This window comes from Microtus pennsylvanicus, chromosome 1 (genome assembly GCF_037038515.1).
Source record: "Microtus pennsylvanicus isolate mMicPen1 chromosome 1, mMicPen1.hap1, whole genome shotgun sequence".
Classification (NCBI taxonomy): Eukaryota; Metazoa; Chordata; class Mammalia; order Rodentia; family Cricetidae; genus Microtus; species Microtus pennsylvanicus.
Genome location: NC_134579.1, coordinates 92375103 through 92393821, shown reverse-complemented (window position 1 = coordinate 92393821; position 18719 = coordinate 92375103). Strand labels below are relative to the sequence as shown.

At 41.6% G+C, this 18719-nt stretch overlaps 1 protein-coding gene across 2 annotated transcripts in view; it reads left to right on the top strand.

Moving 5' to 3' along the window:
* Positions 1-18719, top strand: part of Lmtk2 (lemur tyrosine kinase 2) — a 91840-nt gene that overhangs the window by 30182 nt on the left and 42939 nt on the right. The window contains exons 3-6 of one of the 2 annotated variants that reach the window (XM_075973491.1): positions 1244-1388; positions 11755-11828; positions 15908-16026; positions 16877-16964. In XM_075973491.1, the coding sequence (XP_075829606.1) occupies positions 1244-1388; positions 11755-11828; positions 15908-16026; positions 16877-16964 (426 nt within the window). The remainder of the gene's footprint in view (positions 1-1243; positions 1389-11754; positions 11829-15907; positions 16027-16876; positions 16965-18719) is intronic. The other variant, XM_075973501.1, reaches the window with a different exon arrangement.

The window sequence follows — 18719 nt, the reverse complement described above, 5'->3', positions numbered from 1 at the left end:
CAGCTCACAGGGATGAAAATAGGAAGGGTCATGATAGCCCATCCAAGTCACTGAAGGTTCCTGAAGCTTGGTAGGTGCAGTCTCAGCTGGTTTTGTTTTGTGGTGCTGGGATGAAACCCAAGCTCTGACACATGCTAGGGTAGTGCAGTACCACGGACTCAAGCCCTTTTTTTTTTTTAACTGTATGGTACTTATTTATTTTGAGACTTATTCTCATTTAAGTTGGCCAGGCTGGCCTTGAATTTACTCCAGAGTGGAGACTGGCCTTGAACTTTCAGATTCTGCCTAGGTTTCCTGAGTAACTGGGATCACAAGGCATGTGCTACCACACCTACCTCCTGGAGTCAATTTTTATTTTTAATCAGGGTACTTTTATTTTTAACTCTGTGTGTGTGCGTGCATGTGCACACGCACATTTGAAAAGCCAGCTGTTAATGCTGTGGGGACTGAGAACCGAATCCAGATTCTCTACAAGAACAAGAGCTCTTGCTGGGCGGTGGTGGTTCACACCTTTAATTCCAGTACTCAAAAGGCAGAAACGGGTGGATCTCTGTGAGTTCAAGACCAGCCTGATCTACAGAGAGAGTTCTAGGACAGGCTCCAAAGCTACAGAGAAACTCTGTCTCCAAAACTAAAAGAAAAGAACAAATGCTTTTAACCCCTACTTAATCATCTCCTCATTCACTTAAATATCTGAGTTTTAAAGCTCTTTATTTCAGTAGGAATCAGTATCTAATTGCAGTTAGAAGTGCAATTAGAAAATTTTCGAATAAAATTAACTTTGATCCAGTTTGTAAAGAGATTTGTGAAAGTAAATAATGATTTTTTTCTTTAAAGAATTGTTTAATCTCTTAACAATTTTTGGTCTTTTCAGTCCTTGAAACTTTTAAGCCTGGGCAAGAATTTCCATGTTAAAGTCTGTGGGCATCTTTAGAAATTTTTGTTTTTAACTTTAAACTGTCAGTTTAGAAAATTACATAAAATATTTATTTTTTACTTTAAAATCTTACTTAGTGTTCCAGATATGGAGGTGCATGCCTGCTGTCCTAGCTCTTGGGGAGTAGAGTGGGAAGGAAAGCATCTTATTATTCTGCTTTTTTGAGTTAGTGAGCTTAATTACTTGTGCTTTTTACTAGAAGTAAATATGAATTGGATAAAACTATGGCAGGGTGTTCCAAATGAGTGAGTAAATGTTTCAGCTTTCACAGCCTGCTTTCATATGCGCTTTTGTTTTTGATTGCAGGAATTTGAAGATAATTTTGATGATGAGATAGATTTCACACCACCAGCAGAAGACACCCCCTCTGTCCAGTCCCCAGCAGAGGTCTTCACACTCTCAGTGCCAAATATTTCACTTCCAGCTCCATCCCAGTTCCAGTCTTCTGTGGGTAAGACCTTCTGTCCTCGTTCCAGATGTCCATGAGAGCTGTTTCTAGGCTTTGAGTGTGTGTGTGTGTACATATCTAATACATATCTATATCCATATATACATGTGTGTGTTTGTGTGTATATATGCTGCCCATCTCTTCTTCTGCTTGTCTGTTTTTCTTCTACTCCTGGTGACACTGCATCGTCATAGTCAGACTCATCCTGCAAAAGCTGTCTGTCGCTTTCTGAGTTCTCCCTAAAATATTGAAATGGTGGCTGGGGGTGCAGCTCAATTGTTAGAGTGCTTGCTTAGCATACACAAAACCCTGGGTTCTGTCTCCAGCACTGTATAACTAGGTAGGCATAGCAAGTGCCTATGATCCTGGCACTTGGGAGGTGGAGGCAAGAAGATCAGGAGTCATCATAGGCTACACAAAAACCCTTTCTTTAAAAAAATGTAAAAAGCACCGGGCAGTGGTGGCATGCACCATCAATCCCAGTAATTGGGAGGCAGAGACAGGTGGATCTCAGTGAGTTCAAGGCGAGTCTGGTCTACAAAGAGAGTTTCAGAACAGCCAAGACTTATACAAAGAAACCTTGTCTTGAAGAAACAAAACAAAAATATATAAAACGCAAAAAGGCTCATGTGCTGTCTCTGGTAGGCTGGTTTCTCTAACCAACACTACTTAATCTTGACGAGGAAAGGGTGCTGCCGATTTAGGAGGGCCATCTTGAGATGTACTAATTGGACTGGCTTTTTTTCATAGTTCTTTAGATAGAATGATTTGATGAAATTTTATTTCCTGTTATAATGTAACTGTGGGTCAAGAAGTAGGATTTTCCAAGACTGTAAAAGGAAGATTGTTTAAGACTGTGCAGCTACTAACCCTGCCTTTTGCGGTACCCAATTCTCTGTGGGATATGTTTAGGGCAGTATAAACCCATTTATCCTCCTGCAGGCATTTGTCTTAGTTACTATTCTATTGCCTTGAAGAGACACCGTGACCAAATCAATTTATAGAAGAAAGCATTTAATTTGGGGCTTGCCTGCAATTTCAGAGGGTGAGTCCATGATCATCATGGGAGCATGGCAATAGACAGGAACAGTAATTATGAAGTTATATCCTGATTTAAAAGAAAGTTGGAGGCAAAGAGAGGAGAGAGACTGGGTCTCACATGGGCTTTTGAAACCTCAGAGCCCACCTCCAATGTCAAACCTCCTTCAGCAAGGCCACACCTGCTATTTTTTCCAAAACAGTTCCACCAACTGGGGCTCAGCCATTCAAACATAGGAGCCTATGGAGTGGGGGTGGGGGTACATTCTCGTTCAGATCACCACAGCATGTGGCGATTTAAAGAAAAAGTAAGCTAGGTAGAACTGGTGACACACACCCTTAATACCAGCCCTCTGGAGGCAGAGGCAAGGGAATCTCTGAGTTCAAGACCAGTGTGGTCATGGTCTTGTCCCAGGACATCAAAAGAAAGAAAGGGAGGGGAGGAATAAAGAAAGTAAGCTAAAACATGGCACTCAGGGGAGATGGCTCAGTGAGCAAAGTGCTTACTGTGAAAAATAAAGACCTAAGAGCAGATTCTCCAGCACCACATAAAAGCCAGGCATGGGGTTTGGAGTTTGCTGGCTCTCCAGTCTAGCCAAGTCAGTGATCTTCAGGTTCAGTGAGAGAGCCTGCTTCAGAAAATCAAAGTGGAGAGTTGCAGAGGACCCAGTGGCCTCTTTGGATATCCAGAGGCACCAGGCATCCTTGTGGTGCATATACATACATGCAGGCAAAACACTCAGATACGTAAAATAAATAATTCAAAGCAACTTTTAAATGGCATGTAGTATATTTAACTTTAAGTTCTCTAAATAGTAATACTTAACGGTAGGCATCAATCAAAATGGTGTTGGAAAGGACTCCAGGGACTGTTTGGATAGCTTAAACTTAAATAGAAATACTTCAGCTTGTTTATGTCATTGTTCACTTTTTTCTACTTAAGGAAAGCCCTGGGTTACTCAGTCCATCTTAGTTTCAGGCAGTAGAATCCTAACTCAGATGAGTACTGGTGGAAGAGAGACCAGACTATGGGAGGAAAAAAGATGGAGGTGATCTTGGAAACAGCTTAATCCAGGGCCTCTGAATTCAGTCAGATTTTTATAGTCTTTGCCTGTCAGTTTCTTCTCTCAGGCGATTCTTTCCTTGGAAGAGAGAATGATAGCTGAGAATTCCAGATCCGTATCTTTGCAGTTTCACTCTTTAGCGACCAGAAAGAACCACCTTAGAAAGGCATTCTGGGTGTCTTCAACCACATTCAAAAACATCACTTTGGAGAGTGGAGACAGATAAGAGACCAACAGCTTCCTTCAAGGTGTGGGCATGATTTGGAGCACAAACAGACATGGGCATGAAAGAAAGTACAGTGAGCCAGGTAGCCATACCTTTTCTTTCTTGAAGCCTCCTTGAAGTCCTTCTTGGAGCTGTGGAGATGGCCCAGTAGGGAAATGGCTCACTGCTGTACAAGTATGGGCCTGAGATTGAGTCTCCCACTCCCATGTAAAAGACAGGGTGGGATGTAAAAGACAGGGACAGTCCTGTTAGCCCCGGGGTCACTGAGAGATTGTTTCAAAAACTGTGGTGGAGAACAACAGGAAAACACGTGGCATTGGCCTTTATCTACACACAGCACATGCACATGGACGTGCATGCAAACACAAATACAGGTGTGCACTACAGACAGCTCCCCTCAGATATATCGGTAAATAAAATTCAAATAGCAAGAAATTATTTTATGTTTATTTAGGATACTCACAAGTATATTTTTTATCACTTGGGATATAAAAGGATTTGCCATGCTCTGCACTAAGTCTAGATGCCACGAATGAAAACATTGCCAAGTCTGGTTCATAAAATGAAATTTTTTTAAATTTATTTATTATGTATACAATATTCTGTCTGTGTGTATGTCTGCAGGCCAGAAGAGGACACCAGGCCTCATTACAGATGGTTGTGAGCCACCATGTGGTTGCTGGGAATTGAACTCAGGACCTTTGGAAGAGGAGGCAATGTTCTTAACCTCTGAGCCATCTCTCCAGCCCCATAAAATGAAATATTTAGTCAGTTTGAGATGGTAGCAAAAAAAAAGAGTTCACACAAGTGTTTTAAGAAATTAAACAGCCTGGTAGTAATGGCACACACCTTTAATCCCAGCACTCAGAAGGCAGAGGAAGGCGGATATCTGAGTTTGAGAACAACCTGGTCTACAGAGTGGGTTCTAGGATAGCTAAGGCTACACAGGGTTTCCTGCCTTAAAGGAAAAAAACAAACAAACAAAAAAAAAAAAAAAACAAGAGAGAGAAATTAAAAGTAACGGGTCAGGGAGATGGTTCAGTTGGTAAATTGTTTAGGACTTGAATTTGAACCTTAGAACTCAAGTAAAATACTGGGCAATGTGGTGCAGACTTGTAATCCCAGCAGTGGGGAGGCTCAGACAGAGCCCTGGGGCTCACTGGCCAGTCAGCCTGGTCTACTTGCCAAGCTTTAGGTTAGTGAGACTCAAACTACAAGATACCAAGGGAACCATACCAGAAGTTGTTCTTTGGCGTCCACTTTCACACCTATGTGCTCACCCAGATGTGCACACAAACTAACCATAAAATAGTGCTGTGCCGCTAGAACAAGTAAGCGAGGATGTGAAGGAGATGGTGGTGGAATAAAATTGAAGTATGCGTTTGTGCACACAGGGAGAACATCATTAATGATGGAATATCGACTTTTGGAAAGATGGTAACCAGGAGGAGGAAGAGGGTGTCCCAGGTAGTTTGGCGAGTAAGGGAAAGGACCTGGGCTGTCCCAGCTCCTCACTGTCAGTGCAGACAGAAAGGGGAACTTCCTGATAGTGCATCTGAGTGTGGACGTCTTTTATCTTCACCCAGCAGGTCCACCTCTAGTGCTTATCTTTAAGAACAACTGGGTAAGTGTTCAGTGCAAGATGTGCAAGGTGCATTGCTGTTGGGCAGTGCAGATGGAAGTATCGGTTAGTAGTTTGCTAAGTTACTGGAAATACTGGCAGTGGTGTCTATTTTGTAGGTGAACTGTGTCTGGTTGTGAGAGATAACTTGTGAAATATGAAAGGTGTGCACCTGTTCACAAGCAAGTTTAGAAGCATTACCTATTTTTTCCTCTGTAGTGTGGGAATGGGGGTTTAATGATTTAGCTCTGGTCTGGAAGTCACTGTGTAGGCCAGGCTGGCCTCCATCTTGAAGATATCAGCGTGCACCTGTCTTCTGAATGCTGGAATTAAATAAAGGTGTGCGCCACCACACCTGGCCATGTAAACCCAAAGTATATTCTCTTGGTCCTGAAATCAAGGCATAGAAAAGCATTTATAATGAAATGTTCTTCTTTGTTTCTTATGTATCTTTCCAGAAGTTTTTTTTTGGGGGGGGGCAGTGGATTGAGGAATACAGAGAACAGTGACAACAAGATTTCACTTTGTGACCCAGGCTGTTCTTCTGCTTCAGCCTCCTAAGTGCTGGAATTAAAGGCATGCCCCACCACTGCCCGACTTCTAGGATTTTTTTTAATGTGTATACTTTCTAATTCCACCTTACAAAGCAAGTATTTTGTTCCCTTTTTAGAAGGCTTTTTTTCTTTCGTTTTTTTTTTTGGGGGGGTGTGTTTGTTGTTTTTGTTTTTATTTTTTGAAACAGGGTTTTTCTATCTAGCTCACTCTGTAGGCTGTCCTGGAACTCAGAGATCTGCCTGCCTCTACCTCCTGCTAGTATTAATGTGCTACCTCCATGTGCTACCACTTCTTAGTGTAGAAGACTGTTTTTATAGAGCAGTTTTAGGATAATAGCAAATCGAGGTATAGCTCTTCTTGCCCACTTGTATAACCCCCCTTTGTTAGTTACCATGATAAATGTACTGTTTGGTATTGTGCTGTGCTATGTATACGTTTGTGTGTTTGTCTGTCTGGCAGTGTCTGTCTGTCTCTGTCTGTGTGTATAGTATATGCTCCCCTATGTGTGAAGAATCACAAATCCATGATGTACATACAGAGGGCAGAGGAGAATGTCAAGTGTCCCGTTGTATAACTCTCTGACTTCCCCTTGAGACCTTGTGCCAAGCTGACAACCAGCAAGCCCATTGCTTCTACTGTTTTTGTTCTTATAGCACTGGGCACATGGGGTCATGCCTGGACTTTTGTGTGGGTGCTGGGGATTTGAAGCTTGTGCAGCAAGTGTTCTTACTCACTGAGCTGTCACTTCCAGCTTCACATTGTACTTTTTTACAGATTTGCCAGTTGGGTTAGTGCTTTTCTCATTACTATGACAAAGTGTCTGACAAAAGCAGTGTGAGGAAGGAAGGATTTATTTGAGTTCAGTTTAAGGTTTAGCCCATTGTGGTGGGAAAGGTCCAGCAGCAGGAGTGAGGCGGTAGCTGCTCACACTGTGTCCCAAATTAGGAAACAGTGATAAATGCTGGAGCTCGGCTCCCTTTCCCTTTTGATTCAGTCAGCGGCTCCAGCCCATAATAAGAGTTTTCTCTCCTCAATTTAACCTTTCTGGAAATGTGTCAGAGACATATCTAGGCACGTGTCTCCCAGGTGATTCCAAAGCTGGTCAGTTTGACAGTGAAGATCAACCCTCACACCAATATACCCTGAAGAGCTTTCCTTATCAATAAAAACATCTTGTTTATTCTTGCTTATAGTTTGTAGTACTTGCATTTTTGTATACTCTTAGCATAGTTTATCTAGCCAGTCTCCGATTGGTAGTTATTTTTGTTGTTTTTAATCTCAAACTATTAAAAAAATCTTGTGGGTGGCCAAAGAGATAGCTCAGTGGTTAAGAGCACCTGCTATTCTTGCAGAGGACCTGAACTTGGTTCCTCGCACCTATGTTGGGTGACTTACAACTGCCTGTAATTTTGGATCCAGGACATCTGATATCCCTGGATTCTGAGGGCAACCCCGATAGACACATGACTAGAGAGTAAGTAGAGGGGCTGGAGAGATAACTCAGTGGTTAAGAGCATTGCCTACTCTTTCATAGGTCCTGAGTTCAGTTCCTGGCAACCACATGGTGGCTCACAACCATCTGTAATGAGGTCTGGTGCCTCTTCTGGCCTACAGACATACACACAGAAAGAATATTGTATGCATAATAAATAAATATTTTAAAGAAAAAAAGAGTAAGTAGGTGGGTAGGCAAGATGGCTCAGTGTGTAAAGGTGCTTGCTCCAAAGCTTGATGAACAACATGAGTTCAACCCTTGGGACCAACTCATACTCATTGTCCTCTGACCCCTGCGTGCTTGCTGTGGTCTGTACAAACCTACCACTCACCTTATAGTGAACAAGCAAACACATGAAGTTTAACAATTCCTCCTTGGGCTGGAGAGATGGCTCAGCGGTTAAGAGCACTGATTATTCTTCCAGAGGTCCTGAGTTCAATTCCCAGCAACCACATGGTGGCTCAAAACCATCTGTAATGACATCTGGCACCCTCTTCTGGCATACAGGGAGGCAGACTGTTGTATACATAATAAATAAAATCTTAAAAAAAAAAAATTCCTCGCTTGTGGAATTCCTTCTTAGAATTTAGTCAGTATCTGTGCTTACACCTTTGATGGATGTTGCCAGCTTATTCTTCTTCAAGAGTTGTATATTCCTGGTAGTCAGGAGGGGATTTTTATGTTATTGTTAAACTAACATAGTGTGAATTCCTATTATATTAGAGTGTTATAGATTTAGTATGCTAACTATAATCTCCATGGTAGCCACTAAAATAAATTCCAGTAAGGGATATCAAAGTGTTTCATTAAAAAATCCCGACAAATACAAGAAAAAGACTCCGATGAACATGGCTCCTGGTTTTATGTACTTTACATTTAAGTTTTTTGGTTTTATTTTGAGAGATAAACACACACACACACACACAGAGAGAGAGAGAGAGAGAGAGAGAGAGAGAGAGAGAGAGAGAGAGAGAGAGAGAGGAGAGAGAGCACTAGTTCGTTCATGCCTGTGGGTAATGAGGCCAGAGGTTGATGTTGGGTGTCTTCCTCTATTGCTCTCCACCTTATTTATTTATTTAGAGCTAGCTCGCTCACTCATGCAGGTTCTGGGCATTCAACTCTGGTAGTTAGTCTTGTTGGCAGGCATCTTTCACCACGAGTCATTATGCTGGACCCTCTGATCAGTTTTGAGTTAATTTTTTTTATATAATTTGTATATATAATTTTTATATAGTATAGAGAAAGGCATTTTTTATTATGTTTGTGGATTTTTTTTTTTAGCTATCTGTGGTCTCCTGTAGCCCTACAACTCTTGTAGTCAAAGATGATCTTGAACTCTTGGTCATCCTGTCCCCACCCCACCCCCCAAGTGCTAGGATTACAGGTGTGTCCCACCATACCTGATTTTATGCGGTTGGAGCCCGCAGCTTTCAGTAGACTAAGCAAGAACTCTGCTGACTGATCTAGTTCCCAAACCTAAGGATAAGATTTTAGAGTTTAATTAATAACACGTGGTTATCTAGCCACAGTGTCTGAATTGCTCCTTTTTCCACCATTGAATTGCAGTGGCACCTTAACATTTTTTTAAAAAAAGATTTTTTTGTTATTTTTAACTATGTGTATGGGTGTTTTGCCTACATGTGTGTATGTGCACTGCATGGGTGCCTAGTGCCCATGGTATCCAGAAGAAGGTGCTGGCTCCCCTGGAACTGGAGTTAAGAACTGTTGTGAGCTACCATGCTGGGAGCCAAACCTGAGTCTTCTGTGGGTGCTCTTAATCGCTGAGCTGTCTCGCTCAGGTCTGGCTCCCAGTACCCATGTTGGAAAGCTCACAACTGCCTGTAACTCCAATTCCAGAAGATCTGCTGGTACACATACAAACAAGCAGGTGTGTACACACACAAATAATAAGTAAATAAATATAAACCAAATCTGAGTCCTCTGGAAGAGTAGCAAGTGCTTTTAACTGCTGAGCTGTCTCTCCAGCCCAGCCATGGCACCAACATTACATTTATGTATGTATTTATTTAGTGTATGTACGTGGATGGCATGATGCATATGTGGAGGTCTGAGGACAGCTCATGGGAATTTTTTCATTGCTTCTACCATATGGGATCCAGGGATCAAATTTAGGTCATTAGGTTTGGCAAGTAGGTACCTTTACCTAGTGAGCCATCTTGTCAACCTTGACACCTATTTTAAAGAAGATCACTTCACATTTGTTTGGATTGCTTTTTAAATCTTAACATTAACATTTTTTTCTTTTAGAAAAAGATTTCTCTTTATGATTTTAATTTTGTTTATGTGCATGTTTGCATATGGGCATGTGCATGTGAGTGCAGGTGCCATTGGAGGGCAGAAGAATCCATCCCTTAGAGCTGGAGCCATCATGTGGGTGGAGTAGAACCCAGATCCAGAAGAGCAGCAAACAGTTTTAAGCACTGAGCCATCCCTTCAGACCCTCTCTTTGCTTTTGTGTTTATTTTTTTAATATTGATGATTGCAATGAAGACTACAATTAACATTGTACATTTATAAAAATTTGGCTTTAGTTGATGGCAGTTTCACAAATTGGACTGGGAAGGTGGCTCAGTTGGTAGAGTGCTTGCCTAGCATGTGTGAGGACCTAGGTTTAATCCCCATCACCTCATAAACTATAAAACTGATTGTAGTCATGCATGCCTATAATCTCAGCGCTCAGGAGGTAGAGGTAGAAGAATGAATCCAAGGGCCATCCTTGGCTACAGACTTGAAGGCCAGCCTAAGGTACATGAGACCCTGTCTTAAAAACAAGTAAAATTTGTCACACATTACATCTTTATACATTTTATGTCTGTTAGTATACATTTATAACTTTTTAAAGCATTCATGTTTTAAGTCATATAAGAATTAAATCCAGGTGGTGGTGGCATACACCTTTAATCCCAGTACTCAAGAGGCAGAAGCAAGTGGATCTGAGTACGAGGCCAGTCTGGTCTACAGAAATAAAGAGGAACTGTGTTTCAGTAATGCAGTGGTACTTTTGTACTTAACTCTTCAGTTGTGCTTGTGGGGACCTATATTCTTCATAATGTTCTGAGTTTCTTTTCTTTCTTTTTTTCTCCCGAGACAGGGTTTTTTGTGTAACAGTCCTGAAACTCACTCTGTAGACCATGCTGGCCTCTAACTCAGAGATCTGCCTGCCTCTGCCTTCCAAGTGCTGAGATTAAAGGCGTGCGCCACCACCTTTCATAGTTCTGAGTTTCTGCTCATCATCGTTCCATCACACACTGGAGGGCTTCCATTAGCGTCTGTTTATTGCAGGGCATTCGTGTTGGTAGCAGACTCTAGCACTGCGTATCTGAGAGGTCTTCGTTTTTGAAGTGGGGTTTTCCAGATACAGTGGCATTCTTAGTCTTTTCCTCCCAGCGCTGTATTGTGGGAGCCCACTTCCTTCTGTCCTCCATTTCTGATGGCTAATTGGCTCTTAGTTTTATTTAGGATCCCGTATACACAGTGAGTTATTTCTGCCCTCCAGGATTCTCTGGCTCTTTACACTTTGATTGTTAGGGTCTTGGTGTGGTCTCTAAGGCTGGTGTTACTGGAGTTTGCTGAACATTTTGGATATGGAGATACATGTCTTGTAGCAGTAGTAGGCCATTTTCTACCTTTGTCTTTTTTTTTTTTCCTTCTGGGATTCCCCTTATGTCTATATTGGTCTGCTTGATAGTGTCCCCATGACAGAGTTACTGTATTAAGAAAAAGAAAACAAAACCAAACCAACAGTATAATATAGTGTTAAAAAATAAGATATAAAAAATAAGTTATCAACATTAAATTTGAGACTCTGAAAAAGTTGCTAATGTATTTGTTTTTACACTATTAGCACAAATATTAAATTTATGCCAGTATTTTTTAGTTTATAGGTTATGTATTTGACATTTATTGTAAAGATTTATTTTCATTATTTTGTGTGTGTGTCCTGTATGGAGTGCCACAGTTCCAGATGAGAGCATCATATCCCGTGGAGATGGAGTTACAGATTGGGAGCAACTTGATGTGAGTGCTAGGAATCAAACTTGGGTCCTTAGAAAAAGCAGTAAACTCTCTTAACCTCTGAGCCATTTCTCCAACCCTTACTTATTTTATTTTATTTACATACATGTGTGTATGTCTGTGTGTGTCTCTGTGTACATGTATCTGTGTGTCTATATGTATGTATGTATTTATTTATGTTGCTTTGAGAAAAGGTTTCATCATGGAGCCCAGGCTGCTTTCACACTCATGATCCTCCTCCCTCAGTTTTACCGAGGTCTGGAGTCAGAAACCTGCACCACCATGATTCTTCCTGACCGTCCTAGATGCTTATATTTTTATTTTTTTTCCACCAGAAGGTTTCAAGTCTCAAGTTGCCCGACACAGTCTAAACTATATACAAGAAATTGGAAGTGGCTGGTTTGGAAAGGTAATGTGCTCCTTATTTTCTTTAACTCTTTGATTATACAGTTCACATTTTAGGGGGTAGGGTGCTCAGAAACCCTAAACATTTAGAATGGCAGCAGTCATCATCTCTCCTTTTGATATGTTTTATAGTAGTTGAACTTAGCAGGCATCGAAGTCTGACTAAGTTGGTGTATTTTAGAGAGGAAAAAGGGACAAGGGGGAGCTGGGAGGCTAGTGAATTTGCAAGGCAGTTGGCTCCACTAGGTAGAGTTAGATTGCTGAGATAAGTTTGAGATAAAGAGACTTGTGGAGAAGTGGAGGGTTTGGAATGTAAGGTATTTACTAGCAAGGTCTGGATCTGTAGGAGTAGTGGCTTGGAGTATAGGAACCATGTTTGCAAGAAAGATGAGGATAGGAAGGTCTGTTGGAGGAGTGCTTCAGCTGGTAAGAGTGCTTGCTCTTACCAAGCACAAGTATGAGGACCTGAATTCAAATCCCAGCACCCACACGACATACCAGACATGGTCCTGTGCACACCTGTACCTCCAGGATTCTCTGGCTGCCATCCTACCCAAAAAATGCTAGCTCTAGGTTCAGGGGTAGATCTTGCCTTGAAGAAGTAAGGTGGAGAGGATAGAGAACACCCTCCTCTGGCCTCTGCTCATCTACAGGCACATGCAACCCGCACACTCCACATGTACATTCACAAACATACAAGTTAAAAAAAGAAATCCAGTGCTTTGGCTCAGCAGGCAAGAATGCTTGCCACTGAACCTCATGATCTGTATTTAGTTCCCGGAACTACATGGTAGGAGAAAGCTGACTACAGGTTGTTCTCCGACCTCTCAAGTGCTGTGGTATGTATACCTATGTATGTGTGCATGTGAGTGTGCTTGTACTCCTCACTCCCACATACATTAAGTAAATTTTAAAGGTATGAGAGGTTGCCTGGTCTTTGCAGACACTGAATGCCAACAGTGACAGAAACAAAATGAGTCAGACAGATGTAATACCCACCATTGTTCTCCGCTTGGTGGAAGTGATGCTTATTGTATATATCAGGCTGGTTAATTAGCAAAGACTGTGATTTAGCTGATATTCAGAATTTACTGTTCTCTTCAAAGTTCTGCCCTTAGAATCCTGGTAAAGCTACTTAATTTTGTTGAGGTCTTTTTTCTTATCTCTGGCATTAAAATTAATTTCCCTTATACAAATGTCTAAATGATCTTTCTGTCTGTCTGTCTCTTTTTTTTTAATTTAATTTTTTTTATTGAAAAAAAATTTCTGCCTCCTCCCAGCCTCCCATTTCCCTCCCCCTCCTCCCGCCCCTCTCCCCCTCCCCCCACTCCTCTCCCCCTCCCTCTCCAGTCCGAAGAGCAGTCAGGGTTCCCTGCCCTGTGGAAAGTCCAAGGTCCTTCCCCCTCCGTCCAGGTCTAGGAAGATGAACATCCAAACTGGCTAGGCTCCCACAAAGCCAGAACATGAAGTAGGAACAAAACCCCATGCCATTGTCCTTGGCTTCTCATCAGCCCTCATTGTCCGCCATGTTCAGAGAGTCCGGTTTTATTCCATGCTTTTTCAGTCCCAGTCCAGCTGGCCTTGGTGAGCTCCCAATAGATCAGCCCCACTGTCTCAGTGGGTGGGTGAACCTCTCGTGGTCCTGACTTCCATGCTCATGTTCTCCCTCCTTCTGCTCCTCATTGGGACTTTGGGAGCTTAGTCCGATGCTCCAGTGTGGGTCTCTGTCTCTATCTCTATCCATCGCTAGATGAAGGTTCTATGGTGATATGCAAGATATTCATCAGTATGGCTATAGGATAGGGTCATTTCAGGTTCCCTATCATCAGCTGCCCAAGGAACTAACTGGGGACATTGCCCTGGGCACCTGGGAGCCACTCTAGGTTCAAGTCTCTTACCAACCCTAAGGTGGTTCCCTTAATTAAGTTATGTGATTCCCTGCTCCTCTATCCAACCTTGTTTTATCCCCAATCATCCTGTTTCCCCAAGTTCCCGCCATCCTCCCCTTCTCACTTTTCTCTCCCCTTCTCCCTTTACCCCCATCCCACCCCACCCCCAAGATCCCAATTTTTTGCCCAGCAATCTTGTCTATTTCCCATAGCAGGGATAATAACTATATGTTTTTCTTTGGGTTCACCTTCTTATTTAGCTTCTTTAGGATCACAAATTATAGACTCAGTGACCTTTATTTATGGCTAGAAACCAATTATGAGTGAGTACATCCCATGATCCTCTTTTTGGGTCTGGGTTACCTCACTCAGGATAGTGTTTTCTATTTCCATCCATTTGCATGCAAAATTCGAGAAGTCATTGTTTTTTATGGCAGAGTAGTACTCTAATTCCACACTTTCTTCATCCATTCTTCCATTGAAGGGCATCTAGGTTGTTTCCAGGTTCTGGCTATTACAAATAATGCTGCTATGAACATAGTTGAACAAATGCTTTTGTCATATGATAGGGCATCTCTTGGGTATATTCCCAAGAGTGGTATTGCTGGGTCCAGGGGTAGGTTGATCTCAAATTTCCTGAGAAACCGCCACACTGATTTCCATAGTGGTTGCACAAGTTTGCATTCCCACCAGCAATGGATGAGTGTACCCCTTTCTCCACAGCCTCTCCAGCAAAGGCTATCATTGGTGTTTTTGATTTTAGCCATTCTGACAGGTGTAAGATGATATCTCAAAGATGTTTTGATTTGCATTTCCCTGATTGCTAAGGAGGTTGAGCATGACCTTAAGTATCTTTTGGCCATTTGAACTTCTTCTGTTAAGAATTCTCTGTTCAGTTCAGTGCCCCATTTTTTAATTGGGTTAATTAGCATTTTAAAGTCTAGTTTCTTGAGTTCTTTATATATTTTGGAGATCAGACCTTTGTTGCAGGGTTGGTGAAGATCTTCTCCCAGTCAGTAGGTTGCCTTTTTGTCTTAGTGACAGTCTGTCTCTTGATCTGTCTCTCTTTTTTCTCTCCATGTATGGTATATATTTCCTATGCATGCATGGAGACCAAAGGTTAACATTGATTTCTTAGTCGCTGTCCACTTTATTTTTTGAGGTAGAGTCTTTCACTGTACCTGGAGCTCATCAATTAGGCTATATTAAGCTAGACTGGCTGCCTGTAAACTCCAGGGAGCTTCCCATCGCTGCATTCTCAGGCCTATGATTGATTACACAGGTGCACCCTCCACACCTGGCTTCTTTAGGTGGGTTTTTGAGGATTGAACTAGGTCCTCATGCTTATAGAACAAACACTTTACCACCTGATTCATATCTTCAGAAACTGTTTCAAAAGGAAGTCAGTCAGTCTTGATCACTTTCTAGTTAAATAATCCTTTACTAACCATCACTCCGAGATAAGCTATGTTTGGAAATGTTTTGTGCTGCCCTATATGTAACTTTTTCCTTGTAGCAAGTTCTTAGGAGGGTGTTCATTTCACCTTCTAATTCAGGGGAGTGGTATTTTTCTGTGGTTTGGCTGAAGTTTTGTGACAAGTCAAAGGCCTGATGTCGATGTCATCAGAATACCATGGGTTTTTAAGTGTCTTGTGATAATGGCTTGTTAGCTGTTTGTCACCCGACCACCTTGTGTAGACAGTAACAGTGCACCTGAAGTGCTCGTGAGTAGAGCTGGGGCTGTTGTGTTTTCATTTCCATGAAAAAGGCATTTCCAAGAAAACAAAAGATATATAACATTAATGTTTAAATACCTGGTGAATGCTTTAAAGTGGCCCTTCTGTTACAGTCCTCCCTCCCTTCCTTTCTTTTCTTCCTCCTCCCTCCCCTTTTCTGTTTCCTTCCCTTTCTCCCTTTTTTCCCCCTTTCTGTCCTTTCAGCAGGATGTCTCTGTATAGCCCAGCCTAGCCTTTTATGAATGCTGTAGCTTCCTTTACCAGCCTCCACAGTGTGGGGTTCCATGCATACACTAACATCCCAGATAAGGGTTTGAGTTTCCTAAGCTTTGTCAGTTGGTGTGCAAGGTAACAGGGCATTTAACTGTTACTTGTTTCCTTTGTATTTCCTACTCAGTAATGCGTATTTCTTTCTCATTTTGGTAGAAGTGACAAAGAAAATCATTGTTTGCTTTTAGGTCCTCCTGGGAGAGACTTACACGGGCACCAGCGTAGCAAGAGTCATAGTGAAGGAGTTAAAAGCAAGTGCAAGCCCAAAGGAACAAGATACTTTCCTGAAAAATGGAGAGCCTTATTAGTAAGTAAGCCTTTGTATATGTTCTATAAGCAGGCTGCGATTCTGAAAATTAAATTTTTAAAACTACTTTGAGACTTCTGCCAGAAAATCCTGTCTCATTAGACCCACCAGTGCCCAATAGTCAGTTAAGAACTGTTCAATCACTTTGCTTGAATAAGAAAAGACAATAAGCCTGCACCTGCGGCAGTTGTGCACACCTTTAATCCCAGCATTTGGGAGGCAGAGGCAGGTGGATCTCTGTGAGTTCAAGGCCAGCCTGGTCTACAGAGTGAGTTCCAGGACAGCCAGGTATACACGAAGAAACCTTGTCATGAAAAAGAAAAAAGAAAGAAAAGGCAATAGCACTGGGATGCTTGAGCTGTCTGTCATGGATTTCAAGGCAGTCATCACACAGACACTTCACTGAACATGTGCTGCACACTTGATATGATAGGGAAATACAAGTTTATGTAGAAAATCCCAAGGAATCTACTAGAAAAAAAATCTAGAAAAAATAATAAATTCACCAAGGTTGCAAGATACAGGATCAATATGCAAGAGTCACTTTGGGCAAGAAGTGCGGTTCAGTGGAAGAGTGCTTGCCCAGCATGCAGGAGACCCTGAGAGAGCATCTTACTGTGTAGTTACTTGCTGTAGTTACTTACTTGCTGGCCTAGAACTTGCTTTGTAAACCAGACTGGCCTTGAACGTTAACTCCTAAATGCTAGAATTTAAAGGCTTGTGTCACTATCCTCGGTTGTGATGTGGCCTTTTGAGTTTGTCATGCTGTAATTGAAATCATTGTGATGTTAAAATGCGAAGCACTAGCATATTTCTTGATGAACAGTGCTGTGGCTTTTATTTTTATCAGTATTCTTCAGCATCCGAATGTTCTTCAGTGTGTGGGGCAGTGCGTGGAAGCAATTCCCTACCTTCTGGTGTTTGAGTTCTGCGACCTGGTAAGTTTTTAGTAGAAATTCCAGTTGCAGTGTTCAAGGGTTATTTGCAGTTTTTATTTTCTTTTCCACCCAGAAATGGTGGATGGGGCACTAATGTCTACCCATTGAAGTACTTTGTGATGTGTTAGCTCGTCACCTTTTTTACCTTTCTAGAGTTCAGTGTACCCAACCCCAACTGTTACTACCATGTTGAATTCTCCAGGCTCTGATTAAGCTTTTAATACTTGTCAGTATTGTACATATGACTGAAAAGTCATGGAGTTTAAGCATATACTAGGTAGCACTATATGGGCGAGCTAGAACATGGATCCTCCATACCCTTCCTGAGGGCCCACGGTCCTCACACCAGCCAGGCGTTTTGAAATTGATTTTTCACCCATCAGGGTAACCCATGAAAACTCTTACAGAATACCACTAGTCATTCAGATTCTTTTTTGCTTATATATTTGTGTGTATGTGTATGCATATTTGCATGTGTGGGGCATGTGTGCAGGTGCACATGGAGACCTGAAGTTGATGTCAGTTGTCTTCTTCGGTCACTCTCTAGAATATTAGTCATGAAGGCAAAGTCTTTTGCTGAACCCTGAGTGCTCACATATGTAGTTGGAGACTACTTGTCATTTCCTGACCAAACAGGCCCGAATAATCACACAGAAACTATATTAATTACAATACTGTTTGGCTAATGGTTCATTCATATTTCTATCTCTTATATCTTAAATTAACCCATTTCTATTTGTTTGTGTATCAGCACGAGGCTGTGGCTTATTGGTAAGGATGGGTGTCTGTCTCTGGCGGCTACATAGCTGGAAAGATTATTCTTCATGCAGGTGTATGAATACTTTTAATAACAATTTCTATGTGAAAATTTTGAATAAACATCTTTCCCCCATTGCAGAACACTTCATCTTTTAAGCCTATTTTTAACACATAATAATTTGTTATTTTCAAAAATGAATGGTAAGAATGTAATTTAATTTGCCAGATTTTAATTGATTTCTCAGTTTTCAGAACATTAAAACTTCCTTGACTGTGTACAGAGAAGTGGGAGTGCCCCAGAGTAAATTCCAGTTCACACAGATAGCATTCTGCTGCTAAAGAAGAAAGCAGACTATGCTGTGCATTTAGCTTTAACTCCTAAATATACTTCAGATATTTTTATCCTTGGCAAAAGTGGTTAAATCCCAAGGAATTAATCAGTTAATCAAAGAAGTTAATAAGTTTGATATTAGCTTTAGTTTGATTCCTTCATAGTGTGACCCTAGATCCCTATGGCTTGGTTTATAGCTGCAAAGGTGTTTTTCTGCTTTACTGTTTAAACATTGGGTCAGTTGATGCCAAAGCTGTCTTTGTGTCAGGGGAGATGGGGGCTTGTTTTGAGACAGGGTTTTTCTGTGTAACAGTACTGGCTGTCCTGGAACTCACTCTGTAGACCAGGCTGGCCTTGAACTCACAAAGATCCGCCTGCCTCTGTTTCCCAAGTACTGGGATTAGAAGAATGCTCACCACTACCACCCAGCCAACTGCAGCTAGTTTCTAAGTTGCATTCATCTTTACTCTAGGACCTCTGGAAGAGCAGGCAGTGCTCTTAACTCTGAGCCATCTCTCCAGTCCCTTGCCTTTTGTTTTTTGTCTCTCTCTCTATATGATAGCACATGCATGCACGAATTCATAAACACACAAACACCAGTCAGTATTCTAACATTATTTCATGTGTATTTTATGAGCTTTTGAGTTAGTCTATACCTTTGTTCA